Source organism: Habropoda laboriosa, unplaced genomic scaffold (genome assembly GCF_001263275.1).
Source record: "Habropoda laboriosa isolate 0110345459 unplaced genomic scaffold, ASM126327v1 scaffold385, whole genome shotgun sequence".
Taxonomy (NCBI): domain Eukaryota; kingdom Metazoa; phylum Arthropoda; class Insecta; order Hymenoptera; family Apidae; genus Habropoda; species Habropoda laboriosa.
This window is the reverse complement of record NW_017100556.1, coordinates 631,567-652,167: the sequence shown is the minus strand read 5'-3', so window position 1 is coordinate 652,167 and position 20,601 is coordinate 631,567. Positions and strand designations below refer to the sequence as shown.

Genomic DNA, 20,601 nt, shown 5'->3' with positions numbered 1-20,601 from the left:
CAATCGAGTTATTTTTTAATTACAATATTTCCCTCCGAGGACAAAAATTATTTTTTCTCTGCGATGAAATTTTCAAAAGATTTTTAACCAAGAATCTGCCGATAAAGAAGTTAGGAATTTTAATTTACCGACAATTTTCATATTGTATGTTATTACAATCCTTTAGTTTAATCATTTCTCGGATAATTTCAATCATTCAATTGGGAACGTTTCAGAGCGCAGGAAATTTTTAATTATTTCAAGAAACGTGGCAAAACTTGCGAGCAAAGAAAAAAGAGTATTCGACTTTTGATCGATGGCGTGTTAATTGAAAGACAAAAAAAAAAATCTCAGAGAAGGTCTGAAGTTGAGGCCACCGAACGTTTCAATATAAATTTCGTTGCTTAATTGCTTTCCCTCGAACTCACCGTGAAAAGCAGCTTTTCACCTCGAGGCACGTGCAAGGAAAACTTTTGCACACACCGCAATGTATTTGTATACGCGCGCGCGGACATCGAGAAAAGAAGGCTAAGAATACACGTGGAAAGGACAATTTTCTTCTCGTTCTTCCTTTTCCGTGGAAGAACCTAGCGATTAATCGAAGAACCCCTTGGCGAAGCGAACTATATGAAAAATTACCGTATATTTTTAATAGCACGAAAATAAATGAGTTAAATATTAATTTCAGCTTCAGAAAGTGTACCAGCAAGTTTTTAGAGTACAGTAGTGTTTAATCGAAAGGTCGAGTGGAATTTTTGTTATTTACTTTTTGTGTTAGAATAATCCCTGTTGGAAAAGTTCGTAACGAATTTTTCAAAAGCGAAACAAACTGTTGGAGGGTTTAACCCGTCGGATTGTTGAGTTCGATTAATTTGACGAGTTTGCAGGTTGAATTTTATTCCGTGGACAAGAATTTTGTTTTTTAAATATGATTTAACGTAATAATTTATAATTGTCGATTATTCTATATAATGTCTAATTTTTATTTTTTCTCTGCGGTGATTTTTTTCGGAAAATAGATTTTGGTCATTGAAAATCTATGAGTAAAAAAGTGAAAAATTTTAGCGTGCAGAAAATTTTTAAGAAGCTTGTTAATATATAGCTTTAAATGGTTAAGAGTCTTTGCTGCAATTTAGAGTATTGCAATCGAATTGTATCTTAATTAGAACAGTTTACTCGAAGGATAGAAATTTTTATTTTTCCTCAACCAGTGGCATTTTTTCCCTAATCTGTTACACTTTCACGCTGCTCTTAAGCAATGGAAAATTATTCCGTCGGAGATACCGGATAGCATCGAAGTTTTGCACGAAACGTATGAATATTGAATCAGTATTATCGACCAAACGATTACCTTTTATTCCTTCTGCCCTCACACCAGTGACATAATTTTTGAACTCCGAAAAAAAGAAGGGGGAAAAATTCCCTCCTGTCGATGTAATTATCGAAAACGACGAGGAAGAAGCGATTTTACAAAAAAAAAAAGAAAGAAAAAAATGTAATCTGAAATGTTCGTGACTATTGTAATTGATATTTGAGCAAACAAAACGAAGCTCGTGGAAAAATCCACGATAGCAAGGATCAACATGCGTGTTCCAATTAACGATCGTCCAATAAACTGTAAATCAATATTTCCACGATAGAATAGGGGAGGAGAAAACAAAAACAAATGCACGGTGTATTTTTCAGAGAAATATTTGTCTACCGATGTATTAACTATTCGACAGAGATTATTTGATTATTTTTCAATCGTTTTTTAACACGAGGTGAGAGGAGAAAAATTTTACGAAAATTTCACGTGGAAAAGTATTGTTTCACGGTTTGCAGCGTGTTTTGTTGTTGGGAACCACACCCTGGTTCGTGTCTCCGCTGTGTCTAGAAGACACAGAAAAGTGTATTGGAGCATGCATTCGATGGACATTATCACGAACAAAAATTGAATCCTTCAATTAGGATAATTAGTCGGGATAATTGTTCATTTTCAGATGAATACCGAGCGTACTTTCGTTTCTGATCATTTTCTAATGGTTCAAGTTTCTAATACTGTGAAATCAAGAGTCTTCGTTTATTCTGAGAAATAAAGTGAATTAATATTCTTGTAATTTAATGGGAAATTCAAGGGAATTCGTATTTACATATTTTGATAATAAAATAAAGAAAAAGTTAATATTCTGATCAGTTAAAAATGAAATAAAACAAGTTCAGATTTGCATTGCAGCACAATGCCTAATGTTCACATAATGGTCAGTTCACATTGCATACTTGAAAATTAGAGCGAATTGTTTTATATACACACATTCTGTCCGTAAAACGAACAAATTTTTACGATAGAATAAAATAAGTATGAGCACATTCTTATCATTGTAAAATTATAAATTTTACTCTATTCGAAAATTTATACTCTTCTGAATAAATTATTTTAATTGTCCGAATTTGTTGGAGTAATTCTGCTGAATTTAATTTTAGAAATTAATTTCAGTGTTGATAATCAATAGATTAATTTTCAATTTAAATTTCATTTATTAATAATTTTCTATAGGTATAGTAATATATTAAGGTTACGGAATTTTTCAAGTATTTCCCAATAATCATGAAATTGTATTTGCAGAAACGCGACGTTAAAATGAATGGAACTCGATGATTTCTGTTCCAGCGATCATTACGAATGCCTGCAGGCGCAGTGGCAGCGAGAACGACAACCAGGTATCGAGGATTCCGTCGACCTTGAGCGTGGCAGCCGTCGATGTCGTCGTCGCCTGTCAACCGTCACCGTCGCACTCGATTCTAACCTTGACACCTGGTAGAACACGAAACATCGATCAGGATATGGAGGCGCTTAGGTTGAGTCGACAGGATAATCCTTTCCTACAGGTTCGAATCGATAAGCTACCTGTTTCACATTCCCAAAACAGTAAAAATAAGAATGAAACAGGGGGAATTCTTCGGGATGAAACGTGGCTGTCCTTCGAGATTAGGGAAGAATTGAACATCAATGTCAGAAGGTTGCTGAAAGCTTGATAATTTGTTTTTTATATGAGGATTGTTAGAGAGCAGTTATGCTCTTGGTTGATGGTGTATTCTGGTTTGGTCATGGAATTGGAATTGAAGCATTTGAAGGTTGAAGAGATTTGATTTTCCATCGAATTGAAATTGAAGTATTTGAAAGTTGAAGAAATTTGATTTTCCATCGAATTGAAATTGTAGAAATTTGTCAGTGCTCTGTGAGGATATTCCTCTTTGCTTATAATCGCCGATAACTTCCGGTATAGTGAGAGAATTGAAATTGAAGTATTTGAAAGTTGAAGAAATTTGATTTTCCATCGAATTGAAATTGTAGAAATTTGTTAGTGCTCTGTGAGGATATTCTTCTTTGCTTATAGTCGTTGATGACTTCCGGTTTAATTGTAAAATTGAAATTGGAGTACTTGAAAGTTGAAGAAATTTGATTTTCCGTCGAATTGAAATTGTAGAAGTTTATCAATTTTCTGTGAGAATATTCTTCTTTATTTATAGTCGCTGATGACTTCCGGTTTAATTGTAGAATTGAAATTGGAGTATTTGAAAGTTGAAGAAATTTGATTTTCCGTCGAATTGAAATTGTAGAAATTTGTCAGTGCTCTGTGAGGATACTCTTCTTTGCTTATAATCGCCGATGACTTCCGGTTTAGTGAGAGAATTGAAATTGGAGTACTTGAAAGTTGAAGAAATTTGATTTTCCGTCGAATTGAAATTGTAGAAGTTTATCAATTTTCTGTGAGAATATTCTTCTTTATTTATAGTCGCTGATGACTTCCGGTTTAATTGTAGAATTGAAATTGGAGTATTTGAAAGTTGAAGAAATTTGATTTTCCGTCGAATTGAAATTGTAGAAATTTGTCAGTGCTCTGTGAGGATACTCTTCTTTGCTTATAATCGCCGATGACTTCCGGTTTAGTGAGAGAATTGAAATTGGAGTACTTGAAAGTTGAAGAAATTTGATTTTCCGTCGAATTGAAATTGTAGAAATTTGTCAATCGTCTCTAAAAATATCCTTCTTTGGTTACTGTCGCTGATGACTTCCGGTTTTACGAATCTGCATAGTTACTGTAATAAATCAAGTACGAATTTGCAGCATAGTATAAAGCAGCGATAGCAACAATATTGTAAATAGTAATAGTAATTTTTATTATAGAAAAATCACAGAAGTGACGTACCATTTTTCTTGAATTTTCTCTGCGTTACGCAGCTCTTAATAGCCACTGATTCGTTCCAAGAATCAGAAGAATCGTTCACTCATTCACGTTTTGCAATCAGCCACTGTTATTTCATTAAGCGCGTTGCACGCTACAGTAACATAACTCATTCTTTCCTAGAGTATACTTGTGACTCATTGTTTCGTTCAAAGGAGACCCACACATTCATTCATCCATACCACTTACGCCTTTCCTCTTCGTGTGAAAAATGGGGAAACCGTATGAAGCAGACTTTATCAAGAACTTATAAATATTTACTACTTTCACTGTATCTTTGATTGAAAAGTAACGTTGCATTTCTCTTGCAATTTTTTTTCTCCATTCCTTAACTAGTAAGAATGACTTATCTTTCAAACATTTAATTCAAAAATTTTCATTTTTTTTAAATACACAAAGTAAAAATTTGATACTTGAAAAATAGCATTGCATTTCTCAATTTTTCTTCATCTCTTCATTAATAGGAACATTTATAATCACCCATTATAGTTCCTTTTTCCATCATTGTAATTATAAAAAAATTCCAATCTTTCAAACATTTAATTCCAACATCTTTATTTGTCTTAAATGCATAAGGTAAAAATTTTAGTTAATGAAAAGTAGCATTACATTTCTCTTGCAATCTCTTCTTAATTTATTTATCAACAAGAACACTTATAATCAATCATTATAGTTCCTTTTTCCACCACTGTGATTATACAAAAATTCCAATATTTCATACAATTATGTAATTACAAACATTTCAACCACTTAATCTCAACATTCTTATTTGTTTTAAATTCACAACACCAACAATTTGCTAACTCCCCAAGCACGGTAATAAAATAAAGAAAAAAAGAAATATGTTTCATAAAAATGAAGCTTAATGCAAGACAAACCTCATTAACCCTTACAATCTTCACATCCTCTCTATTTATATCCAAAGAAGAAAAAAGAAGAAAAAATACCTGCACCATGTCCCACTTTCTACAACCACTCTGCCATCCACGAATATTAAAATCCGCCTCGTACAGAACCTCATCGCCTTGAAACAATTCCAGTAATCAATTCAACGAGTGTTACATGCAGATCAGTCGTGGTCTGCAATCGTGACACATCCTCCTTCGTTACATCAAATCACACAAATGAATTTCTGACTCATTCTCTACGTACTTCCGTTTCTTCAAAATTCTCATCGATATCTGGTGAATCATTCGACGATAAATCTTCGTTCTTCCAGGTACTGGCGAGTCGCGAGAGCCTCGTGGAATCCGTGGAAGAATCTGAGTCTGATGACGCCATACTCATGTCTCAGGTGAGCAATTCTTTTTTTTTTTTTTTTTTCTTCCTTTGTCCTGTTCGTTCGCCTTTATCTTCGCCTGTAGGAGCGTGAAAGGAGCATTGATCGGCGGGCGGCCAGGTTGCATTATTAATGCCAGCGTGAACTTGATAGCGGAGAGACGATAGGGTACACGTTCACGTTCGTATAAGTATCGAGACACTTAGCGGATTGTGAAGGGAATATAAACAGTCGTTAGAGAATTATCTACCCTTTGCACTTTGGCCGCTTTTACGTTGGTCGATCACTTCGAGTTTTCGTAATTTTAAGTTCTTATTTTTAACTCTTGAAATGTTTAATTAAATTGGGTAGGAAAATTTTAAGTAACTAAATTTAGCGGAATTCCTTTTTCTAGGAGATGTTCACTTTTCGATTTTTGTCGAGTGGACAAAATTTCAATTTAGGGATCTTTGACACCCTTTCTCACCCTTGAAATTTTTAATTAAGCTGTATGTGAAAATTTTAAGTAACTAAATTTAGTGAAATTCCTTTTTCTAGGAGATGTTCACTTTTCGATTTTTGTCGAGTAGACGAAACTTTAATTTGTGGATCTTTGAAACCCTTTTTCACCCTTGAAATTTTTATTGAACTTGTGGAAACTTAGTGGAATCTTTTTTTGAGATATTCACTCCTAAATGAAAATTAAGGAAAATTGACATCTGACGTCTTCTCTGAGTGTTGTAGTTTCTTAGATTAATTTTTGTCCAGTAGACAAAATTTTATTTTACGAATTTTTGAAATTTCAAAGTATGAATCTTCGAAATTTCAGTTTATGATTGTGTTATCCTATTTTTAACACTTAAGACTCTTTAAATGTTAACATTACCCTGTATGAGCAAATTTTTATACAACTAAACTTAGATCTTTTATTATTTAAGGTTTGAAGAAAAATTTATAAAAATTGAGAGAATCATTTTGTTTGGTTTTTTTCTTTTTTCTTTTTAGGGTGATAAAGCCTGATTACATTTGCAGAGTAATTTTTAGATCAGAAAGGTGATACGGTAGACAGGTAGCAGATAAGAATGTGTCACCGATTACATAAATGAAATTACAGGAATTACAGGAATACCTTTTTCAAAAACACATAGATTAGTACTCTAAGAAACCTAACGCGTTATCAGTTGTTACATAAGTTCCCGAAGCACTATAGCGTTCGGTGATAGCAATATTTGCACTGAACATTTGCAAATATTTGAAAAGAAAATAGAACTATTACAAATACCAGACTAATTTTACATTTAGAGCAATTCAAGCGTAATTTCGGTGAATCGTTATTTATCAGCTTTCACAAATGTTGTAAATAATGGCAGAGTACTTTGTGGGCTGTTATTTGTCATAAATAATTTCAGAAATATCGACAGACAAATATTGAAAAAATAGATGAAACAGTATCAGAAATATTGGCAGACAAATATTAAAAAAATAAATTACAGTATTACAAATATTTAAAAAGGAAATGAAATAAATAATCCCAGAAATATTGGCAGACAAATATTCAGAAAGGAAATTAAAGCAATAATATTAAAAATATTGGCAGATAAATATTAAGAAAGAAAGTTAAATAAATAGTACCTAAAATATTGACAGACAAATATTAAAAAAATCAGTTAAACAAATATTACCAAAAATATTGACACAGAATTGAAAAAATTACAATTGCCATTATCTATCAGCAAGTTTAAAATTTCTCTACTAAAACATCTTACCACTAAAGTCCACTCTGAAATAGACTTCTCATACAGAAAACTTCCTCAACTTTCTAAGATCAGCATTCTTAGAAAGTGACAGAAGGTATCTATTTTCCAATTGTACAATCACCGACTGTCGATCATCCACAACAATTGTCTACTACAGAAAGTAGTACACATTCATTCCATTAACCCTGGTCTGGCAGGGTGCGGTCACAATAAGCCTCGTCGTTGTAACGTCGAGTGTACACGAGATTTCATGTACTCCAACCGGTTGTCTATTGTCGAACTTCCAGCAAAATCCAAGGGTTCGAGTCGCCGAGAAAGAAAGAAAAGAAAAACAATGTGAATTGATCGAGTGCTCGAGGGAATAAAAATGTTGGGTAGAGAAAGAAGTAACAGTCGTTTCTCTAGAAATAACATTCGATAAGTCTGATGTAAAAAGGGTTAATCGAGTCGTTTTGTAAGAGGCTGATCCTAACATTTACATAAGTATGATCGCTTGTTTGATCTGATAAGTGATGTCTTTCTTATCGAGAACAAATTGAAACTTCGCTGCCGCTCATGCGATGTGTGTTTTATTTCAGAGTTGAAATTTTATCGACTTGAAATTCTGAATCGTCAAATTTTCGTATCTTTAACCTTGCATTGTAACGAAGAGTCAGGCTCGTGCTATAAATTTTTCTCAACGTGTGATAAAATCTGGTTGCATTAGCGAGAGAGATTTATTTTTACTGTGATTTTCGTATGAATTTGCGAGACAGAATTATCAAATGCAAATGATGTGTGATACGTTAGCTTTCCTTACGTGATACAGTGGTAAAATAGAAAATGTATAGTCGGTGAAAGAAATCGTGAGTTAAAGGGCTGAAAAGTGGTAAGTGGAAAGGATTGAAATTTGAATATTTTTTACAGCGCAAATTTTTATTACCACTCGCGTTATTGAAATTTGAATCGTTAAATTTGTTGTGAAATTTCACAGTGCAAATTTTAATTTTTGAAGTTTCTATTCTATCACTGATGTTATTGAAATTTTAATTTTTATTCTGCCACTCGTATTATTGAAATTTGAATTGTTAAATTAATTGTGAAATTTCACAGTGCAAATTTTTATTTTGGAAATTTTTATTACCACTCGCGTTATTGAAATTTGAATCGTTAAATTTATTGTGAAATTTCACACTGCAAATTCTAATTTTTGAAGTTTCTATTCTGTTACTGATGTTATTGAAATTTTAATTTTGATGTTATTGAAATAATAATTTAAAAAATTTTTCTTGTATCACTCGTGTTATTGAAATTTAAATTGTTAAATTAATTGTGAAATTTCACAGTGCGAACTTTAATTTTTGCAATTTTTGTCTACCAAGCATGTTATTGAAACTTCAATTTTAAAAATTTTTATCACTTTCAGATAGTTGATTCTAGAAATAATTAAGATTTGACAGAAAATATGAAATTGTATATTGACCAGTTTTCTAATTAAATTTTAATAAAGTTTCCAAATTCGCGTTAATTTGGCATACTAGAAATGCAGGGAAAGTTTAGGACTGCAGTGTTTTATATGCAAAATAGTCCTCTTTTTCATGTGTTCTATTGTAATTCACACGTACAAGCGCAAACAACCTCATAAATCTAACTAACTTTCTGTACAAGGTCAAAGAAACTGGATAGTGAATTAATACTAATAGGATGTCAAACTGAAAACAGGTCACTTAAGCCTAGAGTAGTATATAACTAGGTGCTTAGGTCGCTTATCAATAAAATTTACGACACTAAATAGTAACGTACACAGGTTACTGGTAGCGATAAAACAACGAATAAGTGTGATGTGCAGATCTGATTGCAAGTTGCAGGAAGCAAGTTAAGGCTAGAGAAATTATATTCAGAAAGAAATTGAAATTTTTTATTCGTCATTTCGTGACTTCTCTGATTTAACAGTCAAAATTTGCCATGCTGTAAATAAAATTGCAATTGGTCAAAAAATGGAATTTTTATTTTTTTGAGAGAATACAACGGTAAGCTTGTAAATTTGTTTTTTTTAGTTTAATAAAAAAATCAAATTCTAAAATTTTTAGTAAATTAAAATTTTTCATGAATTAATTTTCAATGAAAATCCAAATTTTAAATCTAAATTCTAAACCTAAAACTAAAGGGACACAGTACATGGAGTTGATTTCAACAAAATAATGCTTTGAAAGATGCAATTATAAGATTAAAACTTCCACGACAAAGTATAAAGTACTTGAAATAAATTCGCACAAATTCAATTATCTTTCGATCTGAAAAGCAGGTTAATTTTAATAGATTTAGCCACGCTGCAGACAAAACACTTTCAACAATCTCTGTTGGGAAAAAAAAAATTTCGCGAAATAACAGATCGCTGTGTATAAAATAAAACAGACAAACTCAATTATCCGTGATCCTATTTCTAGGACGCGGATTAAGACTAAACTGACTTTGTAATGCAAGATTTACGTTTATCAAATTAATCCTAATAGAATAACAAGGTATAAACGTCAATCGCAATGATGTATCGAGGAATGAAAATTTTTTCGAAACAGTAAACCACGTAAATCGAAAGAAAGGGATCAAGAATACACGTGGAAGAAAAGGGAAATATTTTTAGAATGTGAAAAGGTCTCCGTGAAAATGAATAAAAATGGAACATATATTTCCAGTAGTACGAAAATAAAAGGGTAGATTAAAGAGAAAATTAAAAGGTAGATTATAAAGAGAAGAAAAAAATAGATTAAGGTTCCAGAAACTGATTACTCGCAAAGTGGGTAACAAAAATATATTTATTCAACCAATAATACTTAAACTAATTTTAAATGTAAGGCGATACGATGCGCGTAGAAAGGAAGTCTACGACAAAAGGCCTCCTGCCTTTTTTGGGGCTCCCTTAAGTAGCCCCTTTTCCCTGGGAAAGTCCCAGGAAGTGGGGCCGCTGGCCTGCATTGCCGAGGCGATACTCTTGTCCTCCAGGACGAAGAAACTCGGAGTTGTTTGGAAAAACATCTCTCGATTCTTCGCCTCGAGGGCCAAGAGTCGCCAGGCCTAAGTGCGTGGCCCTCCCGTGGCAGTTGCCACAAAGTCACAAAAATTAGTGTTAAAATTCCAGAGTTGAAGAGGTCAAAATTCTATTCCCCAAAATTCCTATTTAAAAAATATTAAAGTCACAAAAATTAGTGTTAATATTCCAGAGTTGAAGAGGTCAAAATTCTATTCCCCAAAATTCCTATTTAAAAAATATTAAAGTCACAAAAATTAGTGTTAATATTCCAGAGTTGAAGAGGTCAAAATTCTATTCCCCAAAATTCCTATTTAAAAAATATTAAAGTCACAAAAATTAGTGTTAATATTCCAGAGTTGAAGAGGTCAAAATTCTATTCCCCAAAATTCCTATTTAAAAAATATTAAAGTCACAAAAATTAATGTTAATATTCCAGAGTTGAAGAGATGAAGAGGTCAAAATTCTATTCTCCAAAATTCTTATTTAAAATATATTAAAGTCACAAAAATTAATGTTAATATTCCAGGGTTGAAGAGGTCAAAATTCTATTCCCCAAAATTCCAATTTGTTCCTTTTCTTTCAGGAACTAGGCGACACCGATCCTCTAACTCTAGCTCAAGTGCACGAGCACCTGGTACGAAGTCCTCCACCTGCTTCGTGGCCGCACACCACGACTTTCCATTTTCCCCATCAGAATCAGACCACGTCCGGGAAGAGCGACGTGCTGGCACATTACAAGAGCCCGTCGAAGACGGGCTCGTGTCGCAGCAACGATCACGAGCTGTCCAGAAGCGAGCCATCCACCGATATCAGAGGTGCGAGTCCAAACAAGTAGAAATTGCCTTTTCCATAGATAAAACGACGCTTTCGTCACGCAGATCCTTTCTTATACAGCTGTGTATCTTCTTGTTCTATAGCTATCTCCTTGACAGTAAGCATAGTTTGCGTGTTTTCCGTACATAAGTTTTAGTAACGTAAGCTTGATAACTATATTTCTTATGCTGGTTCGATGCTTTAATAAATATTAGTTTCTTATAATCGATTATCTGAATTTGCATTCGCCACGTGACGTCAATGATACTTTGCCATTTATTTCTTTTACAAATTGCGTTGATGGATGACTATTTTTAATTAGATGACTATTTTTTAATTAGATGAGCGAAGCAGGAGAAGGTTTTAATCTTGGTTGAGCAAGATTTTTTATAGTTTTTAAATGATAATTTAAAGTAGTACTTTTGTTACAAATGTTATAGTTTAAAAATTTTTACAGTTTTTAATTGATCAATTAAAGTAGTTATTTTGTTACAAATAAATAGTTCGCTGTTATTCTTTTTATTATTTTTATTGCGTCAAAATGATCGCGTTATTCATATATTATTTACGAAACGGTACCACACCTACTTCCTCCACCTTTGGGATATTTATTAGACTTTAATTTTTCTACAAAGATACCTCATTTCATTTTGATTCTTTTTTTACGATATCGCAGTACCGTTTATAGTCCGCTAACGGTTCCATTAGTTAATAGCCCCGGTACGCTATATTTAATAACCCCTTTATTTAAAAATACAGAAAACTACCCCAGCTACCAATGTATCAACCATTAATCACACATTCCGCTCGCACAGAAATAGCCCTCGATCCTTCAATATAGGTTAAGATATTCAACGGACAATTAACTAGAAACTAATTTTCCCCGCAGAAACGTCATATTTTACCCTGGAACAGAACACGACATGGAACGTGCATTGAGCGGGACGAATAAAAATCGAAACCCTCAGAAATTGAATTAAATCGAGTGTCTCATTAGAATTTCACAAAGGAAGATCGATAGGTGAAGGCGTCAAGGCCGTTGCAAGGCCACTCTAAATAGATCCTTTCAAATAGAACCTGCATCCTTTTTAAACACGACACCGCAACACACACACACATACGTAAATACCTTAAATTCCTCCACAGACATACATACATCTAATTACAATTCCACTTTGCAAACATACAAATCTTTCAACCCCTGAATAAATTAGACGATAATCACCGATACTCGTGATCCAACATTCTAGATCCATACGAACAAACCTGGATCCTTGAGAATACCTCGGAGAAATCGCGAAATATGGAAATCAAGGAACTGGACAAGCATTCCTTAGGGCATTAGAACGAATTCGTGTGTTCGCCCAGGAACACTTATCCCTCGACCTTGATGCTCGCCAACGAACGATATATAGACGGCGATCGATTTCACCTTATTTTTAACCTGCATAAATTAATGGTTCGCGGAACGGTGGGCGTGCCACGTCTCTTTATCCCGCGCCCCCTAGCTTTCGATCGGCTCTTCACCGAGTTTCCGCTCACGGAAAATATTTGCGCCAAACCACCTCTTTACTCCTCTGCACCTCTCCAGGTGCACAGTCCACACCGGTCGATTTCAACGATGATATCGTTCAGACGAAGGAAATGTGAATTTTCGGAAGAATCAATGCTGTTTCGTTCGATACTTGCTTCGATTCGATTGATTTTCGAAGGTTCGAAGTATTTGATCATCTTCGTTGTTAGTGGAAATGTAGAAAAGATGCTTGAAGTAAAACTTTCCAGAGTTACTTTAACCATTGTTTGTCCATTTTGATACCGCACACTCCTACAAAGATAATAGTGGTATAGATAATATTTAGCATCAATTATTGTAAATAAAAAAATAATAACTAAGGTTAGATGAAAATTGATCCAGTTAGGTGATCCTGTGATGATTCATGTTTCTGAAAATCACATTTCTGAAACACCCTGTATTGTCATATTTGGAATTAGGGTTAGTGTCATTTTCATCCTCGTTTCGGCATTGTACTGTAATATTATTTCAATTAGATTTATAATAGTATTGCACAAATATTCTTAATATAAATATATTAATGTTGTAATATTACATGAATTATGTAGATAGTATTTTTCTATTGATCAAATTGCGTCTATTCTACTGTTGCATTATTATTCCAAGTACATCAATATTAATTACATATTAATATCAAAATAATATTTCATCAGTAGGTATTAATATTGCACTAACTTTACTAGCAGTAATAATTAATATTCAATATTTATTAGGAGTTATAATTTATGACTATAAAGTATATACTATACCAGTGTCAACATTAAAAATTCAAGACTCGATAATCGATCGTCTTCATGACAGTACCACGTGACGTACAGTTGTCGGTACATACTTCCCGTTTTATTTTCTTGTCGGTTGATTTACCGTCGGAGTTGAAAACATGCGTGACAGATCTAATCATCCCGAACTTGTCGCATTGCGCGATTTTTTATGCCGTCCCTTTCGTGGCTTACATGCACGCACGTTAAATATCGCATTTTTTATCTAGGCCAGTAACCCCGGCTCGCTCGTTACGCTTTAACGTGTCAGAAACGTTCGAATATGGATAGGAATTAATTTGCAAGGATTACGGGGAAGCAGAAATTTTTCTGATTCTATAATTTTAACGATTTCAATCTCTATAATCAGTAACGTGCATATAAAACACTCTTTAATAGATTTGATAAATAAATCTTGCATTTATTCAAATATTGGTTATGTAAAATAAAGACAAAGGAGAATTATTCAGTCGTAAAGACGCATAAGTGCATACGTCTGCGCATGCGCAACCTTCAGTACTACGCACATATACCTACATTTGTACGGTATTGTAATTCAACACCTTAGTCGATATATGTATATATTTTGTGTAACCTTCAATTTTTACAAAATTCCTAATTAAAAATTTCTCGTCGATGTTTTCTTAAAATATCGCAGAATTGTATTCTATAAGATGGAAGTTAATATATGTTAAACACGAACCTGATTTTTTCTTTCTAGACAGATCGTATAAACGTAACACGCATATAGGTATATACAGAAACTATAGAGTCACTACTATGAATGAAATAGGGTATTATTCAAGCAATACACATTGTGTAGTATCGTGTTGACGAAGCATTACGTTTCTGTTGCAATTTTTCAGATCGCCACTCGCATACGTTCTCCTTGTTACACCCTACGCCGATTCGTTCATTGTCAGACGTTCGGCGTCTTCACAGATCTGCGGACGACAGTGTGCAGCTGATGTCAAGCGAATAAGGCGTTAACGTGTTCCGGTCCGCGGCCGGGCTGAGATGGTTTCTCGCGTTCAGAACACAAAGCGTGCTTTGTCGGTGCTAAAACGTCTGCGAGAGTTCCCGGAATGTTTCAGAGGAGTGTGTCCACGCGGCACGGGCACTCGAAAGCTCCTCGAGAAGTTCACGCACGATCGAGAATCGATTTCTCGAGTCAAACGTCTCTCGAGAGGGAAAAGGTTCTTCGGCCACTTTGAAGAATTTGTATCGGAGTTGACGCACAGGTTGGCTTTGGAAACAAAGAGGGAGTTTAATCATTGTCGCAAAACTGACGTTACAAGAAATTTCGAACGTTCTGTGTCTCGAAAGTTGTAAGTCGTGTTCACGGGAGATTCACGAATTGAGAGGAGTTTTTAGGTTATCCGTTTGTTTACAAGGCACGGTGACAGATTAGATGCGGCGGAACGAACGGAAATGTTTCTATTACAAAAATCGATACACCTAGTGTGAGGATTAAAGCCATAAAAAGAGAGTATTATTAATATAGTTTTAATCCTTTTGATATCGCGGACGCGAACAAGCGTTCAAAGTGAATGTGCGTGCGGTGAACGCACATGGGCGTTCGATAAGCAGCCAATGCACCACAATCGCAAACATAGTCCGCACGCGATCTATCGTTTGCGGCCATGTTTAACGTTAAAAGGGTTAGTTACGTGCCCTATGTCAAAGAAAGCGACACCTGTTTTCGTTGACGTTTCACATGAAAGTTTAAAAGATAAAGTATCTATTTTTCAAAGCACAAAAATTACTAGAAGAAATTTATTCAAATTATTCAATCGTTTACAAGTATAGATATCGTTTCATGTACGGGGTGCCGCTTTTTCTCCAAGTGTATCAATATATTTTAATGAACTAAATGAATACGACAAATCTACTGCGAAGTGAAATTTGACTACACTCGCTCACCGATACTGGCAAATTAAGCTGTCGATTGTTAAAACAGCCGACACTTCTAAAAATCAGGAATTTTATATACTACTGCCAAAGTATGTATATATTTGTCTGCAGTATGCAAAAATCGTAGATGTTTATAGGTGTCAATTTGCAAGAAAATATTTATAGGTAATAAATAAAAAAAACAAGTCTTTGAACTGTTACGCTGTCTTTTCTTTCGAGTATAAAGCAATATAGTAAAAACTAAAAAGGTAACTAAATTATTCAAGTTTGTTTTTACGTTTACTGTTAAAAAATTTGCATCGTTCATTGCGACTTATTTGCAAGTCGATGAGTGAGTGTAACGCGTGCAATTTTTTGTGAGAATGAGCTTTGCTTTATTCGCAAAACTAGTCTGACGCAATTACCGACCGAGCCTAGTATATTTGCGTAAGCGCGCCATACAATAATAATTATCGATCACCACATAACCATATGGACAGGAAGGCCTATATTAATCAGAGAACTATTATCTTTATTGTCAGTCGGACCGGGAAATTATGGAAGTGTATCTGGCTTCTCCCACGAATAATTAAGCAAATATGCGCGCGTGATTCAAGTCAATTCGTACATACGCGTGCTTCTTTCTAATGAGTTTCGCTCACGCAGCTACGAGGGACAGTAATAAAGTGGTGCTTTATTTCTTGCATATTCAAATGAGAATTTTTGTATTTATTTTTGTTATGCTGTATTGCAAGCAGTAAATTACATAACCTAATCTAGATATTACCATTATTTACGTTTCTTATAAAACGTATCAAGGTTATAAAACGTCGTTTGATTATCGATGTAATTTATGCCTTCATTTAAAATACTATAAAGTCCTTCGAAAACGGCAACAGGTGTCACTTCGTAACTGTGCCTCGTAAAGTTCTAGCCAGTACTACGTCTAATAAATTGGTAACACTGGGTATTTCAAAAGCACCATGTGTTTTTATAACAGGTAGTACAGTTTTTATGATAAAGATTTTTTAACGAATTTTGAGAACTTTGCAAAAAAAAAAATAACAGTGAAATAGCCAACGGTTACTTTGAATAAACATATGATATTTAAGATGTTCTTATATAAAGTTTAAAGGGATAACTTGTAATTAATTCAGGATTTCTCGTTATATTATCAGTAATGAATCGTCTTTTGTAAAAATAGTTAAGCATAGTATTCTTCTTTTATTTAAGATATTATTTCGCAAATATCGTTAAGAAATAAGATTGTTATTATATATTATTCAATAAGTTCTTTTATGATTCCGTTGATGACATAGAAAAAAATGATCGAGCTTATATTGTTGTTGTTGCTGTTGTTAATATATATTTATTTTTCACAAAACTAATTTTATTGAAGCAACAATTAAATTTCTTATTAAATTTCTTTCAGCAACAATTTGTTTAAATATTTATCATTACGGACATATAAGTGAAAAGAATGTAAATCGTTTCGATATGAAAATTATTCGCAGCGCCGACTATGCGCCAAATGTATAGGCCTGAACGTAATTAACAAACTAGAATAATCATAGATTAAGAACCTTTTTTTACGCAAACATGAAGGGAAGAACGAGTCGAACTATTAATTTATATTGTTCAAAGGTGATTCGCTCTTAAGGTCAAAAGTATTTTTTTAACGATTCAGTATCATTTCACATTAGCACAAATACTGGTAAGTCGTAAAACTTACTTATTAGGGTTACGTATTTTCGGCTTTCGACGCACATAACCTACAAGTTTTCCACGTAATGTTACGAAGTTGAAACAACGTTCTGACTCTCGTCGAACGATTCTGTTTGCACTCTAAATTTACGGCCCTGTGTTAAAAACAAAGAACGATTCGGTAAAAAGATTATCGTAAAACAAATTGTTTTTGTAAATTGAAACTACAATTACAGAAGGCCAGTTGACAATTCACGTTACGGTTAATGAAATTCTAGCAGGGTTTAAACGAAACTTTCAAAACAGTAGCATGTAAGACAAAGAAAATGATCTAGAAAGTTATTACAATTATTATTATTATTATAGTGTCCAATTGACTTGGCCATTGAGAATTGAGATTATTTCTATTGATATATGCGATACCATTAGATATACTGTACATGTGCATTAGGGGTTCGAAGCGAGTGTCTTCAACCGGAAGCCAAACAGGCAAAAATATATATAAAAAAGAAAAACGCAAAAAAAAAAAACAGTAGAGAGACTAATATAATATAATCTAGTCGAATAATAACATATATACTGATGACTGTGTTGTCACTTTTAAGCGAATATTAAATGAATACTTGTTCGGGTATTATCGAATGTTGAATAATCGACGACGACGAGGTTATGATTCGAATATTATTACCAAACGAATTGAAGTTACTTTTATCGAAAACCGATGTTAAATGTTGCAATAAACTCTCGATTTTACGGATTCCCATATCTAAATAGACTTCGAAGTAACCAACAACGTGTGTAACCCTTTTTATATCTTCAATATTGTCTTAAATTCTTTTCGACACTTAAACATTGAATAACTGTTACTCTCGTTAGTCCTTAAAATCAAGGGTTTACTGTATTATTCCCATGAAGCTTCGTTCCCTTTATTTCAAATTCCCACTCTAATTTTAAGAAGCACCATTCGCAGAAATTTTAAAGGTTGTATTCTTGCATCGTATAATTAGTTGAAGGTAAAGGTACGATTTTAATAAAACGAATTGAAAATAAATTTTGAAATCAAGAAAAAAAATAAATGCTAAATGTACGTTACTTGTTGATAAAAAGTAATAAGTTTATTTTGATATAATTGTATAGTGTTTATTTAAGTTTTTTGCTGCTGTTGTCATTTGTTAATCGATTTGTCAAATTTTATGCTGTGCAAATGATTATTAAAATGAATCTTTGTTCGTTTGAATTTTTATCGAAATAAAAGTTTGATTCTTTATATATCAGTGAAATGTTTATTGTGTCTGTTGAATAAAATTATCCTAACATTGTCGAAGAATTTATTCCCAAATTATTTTAAATTGTAAACGATACACCTGCATGCATACAAACAAAGGTACATCTGAACGACGCCTACAAATATGCAACTCGCACAGTTAAGTAAATGTTATTTATTAATTTTTTTATGCACTACTTGTTATTTTACAAGTTAATGCAGTGAATAGTATGAGATATACTATACCAGGTAAGTAATGAAACTCTCGTCTTATGATTTAATTTCTTACGCACGTTCTGTTACAATTCACTAATTTTTAATAAAAGTTACAAACAATTTCTCACTAATTTACTGAATACAATGGTTAATTTAATGTTAAATTGATACATTAAGCTGTTTTATTAGGTTGAAGCGTGCAGTAGTTTTATTTAACATTTCAAATAGTTATAAACAACATTTAGTTATTTAACAAGGAACACTATTTATTCTATAACTAAAGTACTTGAAAGTAAGCAAGAAACTGTTCTTTACTGTCTACGTTAGTAGTAATGTTACAGCAGTTAAGAAGTGATTATAATTATTAATTAAATAAATAGCACTAGAGTAATGTGTTAGACAAGGAAAAATATAGTGTTAGACAAGGACAGAATTTTTGGAAAACGAAACTAACGCCATCTCGCGTTAGGTGATACGAACTACGACTTTTTAATAGGATTACAGGATGTAAACAGAGGTATTAGACAAGGAAAGCACTAGTGTGCGACAAGGATAGAGAGAAAACGCTTCCCATTGGCTGGCGGGCGGCCATGCTGCACCTGTCAGGCCCCAAGTAAAGCCGGTCGGTGAAAAATCATTAATAACTCAGTAATTAGGATGATTTTGTGAACTTTTAGAATTGAAGAATGAAGTATGGACCTTCAGCAACTTTCTCATATAGTTTTTAATGCACTAGACCCCTTCAATAATTAGTTATTAACAATTTTATTACGGGATGTCGGAAACCATACCGCACACCGTCAAGCAGTTTTACGGTTTTTCAATAATTTCATAGCTTTCTACTAAATTCCCATACGGATAACTAGATGCATTAGAAAGGTAACTCCTCGGGCTACATTCTCATATAATTTTTATTAACATATTCGGCTTAGTTTAAGAGGTATTAAACATTATATGGAAGAGTCCCCTATTCGTCGTACTCGGGTATACTCAACTTTTATAAACAATTGCTAATACCTAATGAACCACATCAGATACATATTCCAAAATTATTGCAGAATATAGTAAAAGGGCTATGCTACATTCTACATGCTTAAAAGTACACAACTTATCCCGCTTATTCATGAAAATGACGGAAGTGTGTTTCGTTTGAATGCGACGAGAATAATACTAACCCAAATAATATTTAATATCGCTCAAATTATGACGCATATGTTAATGAAACTTTAACGAGAAACTAGGTAAAGGAATAGCTTTTCAAATGCATGCATAAAAGTGTATAAATTATTTGTACAAAGCTACAAAATTAATGAAAAACCGGAAGGGTGTGCGGTACTGCTGCCGACACTGCGCACAATAATTGTTAATAACTAATTACTGAAAGGACTTAACACAACAAAATGTATATGAGAAAGTTGCTGAAGGTTCACACTTTATTCTTCAATTCTAAAAGTTCACAAAATCATCGTAATTATGGAGTTATTAATGATTTTTCACCGACCGGCTTGACTTGGGCCTGACAGGTGGAGCATGGCGGCCCGCCAACCAATGAGAAGCGTTTTCTCTCTATCCTTGTCGCACACTAGTGCTTTCCTTGTCTAATACCTCTGTTTATATCCTGTAATCCTATTAAAAAGTCGTAGTTCGCGTCACCAAACGCGAGATGGCGTTACTATCGCTTTTCAAATTTTTCTATCCTTGTCTAACGCTATATCTTTCTCATTTCTCCAGTGCTATCCTTGTCTACCGCTATTCGTTTCCTTGTCTTACTCATTGCGCTATTGCTATCATCGTCATCTCTATTACATTTAATGATACTTATGATCAATTTTTAATTGTTTTAACATTACTAACAATGAAGGTAGTAAAATACAGTTTATGGCTTATTTTCAAGTACTTTTATTATAGAATAATGTGTTCCTTGTTAAATAACAATTTACATGGTAGTTTATAATTATTGGAAGTGTTAAATAAAATTGATACTTGCTTTAACTGAAAAAATAGTTGAATTTTTTTATTTAACATTGAATTAACAAATACATGCAATAGATTAGTTAGAAATTGTTTACAACTTTTATTGAAAATTAAAAAATTCATGTTCCTTTTGTTTGAATGACAGATGTAACTCTCAGATTGCCACAGGAATCGGAAAC

General features: G+C 33.3%; 1 protein-coding gene across 2 annotated transcripts in view; it reads left to right on the top strand.

Moving 5' to 3' along the window:
• LOC108576597 overlaps positions 1 to 15,291 on the top strand; it is a 21,911-nt gene extending 6,620 nt beyond the window's left edge. For both annotated transcript variants that reach the window (XM_017939614.1, XM_017939613.1), the window contains 4 exons: positions 2,630 to 2,847; positions 5,425 to 5,499; positions 10,811 to 11,042; positions 14,238 to 15,291. In XM_017939614.1, the coding sequence (XP_017795103.1) occupies positions 2,630 to 2,847; positions 5,425 to 5,499; positions 10,811 to 11,042; positions 14,238 to 14,353 (641 nt within the window). In that variant the 3' untranslated portion in view covers positions 14,354 to 15,291. The remainder of the gene's footprint in view (positions 1 to 2,629; positions 2,848 to 5,424; positions 5,500 to 10,810; positions 11,043 to 14,237) is intronic.
• The last annotated feature ends 5,310 nt before the right edge of the window (positions 15,292 to 20,601 follow it).